We start from the raw sequence: 2,614 nt of genomic DNA, 5'->3' as shown, positions 1-2,614 counted from the left end.
AAGAAATAACTGATACATCTGTAGTGTTATCAGGTAGTTTCCAGAGCATCCAACCCTTTTTTTTTCTTTTTTTTCTTATTCCACCATTTTAACTAACTAACTAACTAACTAACTAACTAACTAACTAATTATCTCAGAGTACAGTTTAGAGTTTCTACAGTAGCTTGGAAAGGACAAACAAAAGGCTAGCATGATCAAAAAACATTTGTGTTGTAACGACAACCTGGCGTCTGGCATTGTTGCTATGATAAATGATATTTCCTAAATTTACTTGAAAAACTGTTGCATTTGGTGGGGGTGGGTAGGGCTGGTGGAATGAGTTTTAAGTTGGATGCAATAACGAACCTCAACCTCTAGCTGTCGCTGGATATTACACACTGTTCCTTTAAAGGCACAGTGTGTAGGATTTTGTCAATTATTTTAGCCGAAAATGAGATAATCACTAATGACAATAATAAAAAAACATGTCTAATCATTGCAGACAAAGACCTTGTTTTATTATTTTTACCTTATAAAAAGCTGTTTATATCTCCATGGTCGAGGGTCGCCACTACAGGCAGCCGCCATCTTGCACCGCCATCTTGTCTACGAAGGCTCATGAAGGACAAACTGCGGTGGCGGCGTCAAAAACGGTTTTAGTTGTAATACTATAAATGTATTATTTGTTGTCTGTCATTGTAGCTGGGATAATTTTACTTATTAAAGCTCATAATCTTACCACTTGAAACATCACTAGCCCTGAAGCTGCTGGTAGGCATCGCGGTTGGAATTATCAAAGGTTTTTGACACCTGAGAGACACCGTAGCACCTCCTTTGTGTTTGGAAGCGGGGGGTGGGGGTGGGGGGAGGACCAGGGAGGATGATTCAACCACTCAACCACTAGATGTCGCTGAAAACAACAAATCCTACACACTGCCTTTAAGTAAGATAAAGTATTTGTACTTCATTACTTCTGTTCGTAGCATGGTTTGAAAGGGGGGTCTCCGACCAGACGCTAATGCTGTTTGGGGGCCATGGCATGGAAAAGTTTGGGAAGCCCTGTATTGTACAGCAGACACTTCAGAGGCTGATAAGGAGGGCGGAGGTCACCGTGTGGGTATGCCTGGGCATGTGGGGTGCACACATGTTGACTCGATCCCTCCTGAAACGACACCCTCGTTCAGTTTTTCAGCAATCCAACACGTATGTCTGGACTTTTTGTTCAGCGGGTCTGCAGCTTTTTCTTTACTTAAGATCGGTTTGGGTGTCAACTCAGCTGAGCTGCTGGATCTCGAGGGACAGTTCTGGACTGAACTGCCACTGAAGTGAATACAACAGCTTTATGATTCCAACCCTAATCGCCTCGTGGGTCCCGGCCCAACAGGGAGCCTCAGCTTTCTGACACGGGGTCAGCAGCATCTGATAGTTTAATCATTGCAGTTTGGAAAACTAATAGTTGTTAATCACTACATAATAGGAACAGTTTAAAATCAATAACACAATTCTTTATGTATGTAAAATGGTTGATCAGAAAGCTGGTGGAGGTTCAGGATCAGCGGCAGAGACCGATGCATTGCAGGATGAAGAGGAACAAGGTGGTGATGTCCAGGTACAGGTTGAGCGTTGCAAACACGTACTCCTCGGGAGAGATTTCGTAATTCCTGTGTTTCCCCCCCAGGATGAGATGAGTGTCGAACACCAGGTACTGCAGAGACACAGACGAGGAGCTGTAACACAGATGTCTGAAGATGGCACGTTTGCGCGATAAAAGAGACCGAAGCCACTGCAGGAACGAGTCTGGTTTGTTCTAAGAGACACGGTTGTGCGTATAAACAACACAGCTTTTAAATAATTGGGTAGTCAAGAGTCGTGCGGGTGAAAATAAGTTGTGACACGCTGCTGACAGCCAGTTCAGCTCTGCGTGCCGCCGCCGTTTGTTCCACCAGCTGATGGGATGGGTCACAACATTTGCTGTTGATGCCAAAATCACTTAGGAGAGGTGGCTGTGAAAATGAAGCCCACCGCTGCTACGGAGAGCATAATTGAAATTAAAGGGCACGAGGACATCAGAGCTACACTAAAGACTGTGACAAACACTGGTGGCGGGGCTGCATGGCCCCGGGATCAAAGCGTGTTCATTCAGCTGACATTAAGCCGTCTTTGATGTGGCTTGCTTTCTTTCTTCTTTTTTTTCCCCCTCAAAGGTCATTTGTTTTTGATTTTAATGCGGTGTGTTATACAGACATCCATTTGCTGTTGTGAGAGTTGAGCCCACTTACCAAGGAGAACAGCAGGGTTCCCAGGAAGGAGAAAAAGATGTAAATATACTGCAAGAGAATCAGACACAAACTCATCAGAGGCACTCAAATAAATAAATATACAGCAGGAAAAATAAGTATTGAACAAGCCAACATTTTTCTCAGTAAATATATTACTAGAGGTGCTAATGACATAAAATTTTCACCAGATGTCGGTAACAACCCAAGTGATCCATACATACAAAGAAATCAAACCATAAATGTCCAGAAATGAAGTTATTTGTAATAATGTGGAATGGCACAAACTTCTGAAGGTTCCAGTGAGCACTGTTGGGGCCATAATTCAGAAGTGGAAAGAACATTATTTCACCATAAAC

The 2,614-nt window shown here is 43.2% G+C and overlaps 1 protein-coding gene across 1 annotated transcript in view; it reads right to left on the bottom strand.

The window, feature by feature from the left end:
* Window positions 1-1,462: 1,462 nt before the first annotated feature.
* zgc:110410 (protein lifeguard 1) overlaps window positions 1,463-2,614 on the bottom strand; it is a gene marked incomplete in the record, with an annotated part of 12,690 nt that continues 11,538 nt past the window's right edge. Inside the window, 2 exon segments of the mRNA XM_014003388.1 lie at window positions 1,463-1,684; window positions 2,259-2,306. Of these exon segments, the coding sequence (XP_013858842.1) occupies window positions 1,532-1,684; window positions 2,259-2,306 (201 nt within the window).

The sequence above is a fragment of the Austrofundulus limnaeus genome, unplaced genomic scaffold, assembly GCF_001266775.1.
Source record: "Austrofundulus limnaeus strain Quisiro unplaced genomic scaffold, Austrofundulus_limnaeus-1.0 Scaffold18, whole genome shotgun sequence".
NCBI classification, from domain to species: domain Eukaryota; kingdom Metazoa; phylum Chordata; class Actinopteri; order Cyprinodontiformes; family Rivulidae; genus Austrofundulus; species Austrofundulus limnaeus.
Note: the sequence above shows the minus strand (reverse complement) of the source record. Positions and strands in the feature narration are given on the sequence as shown.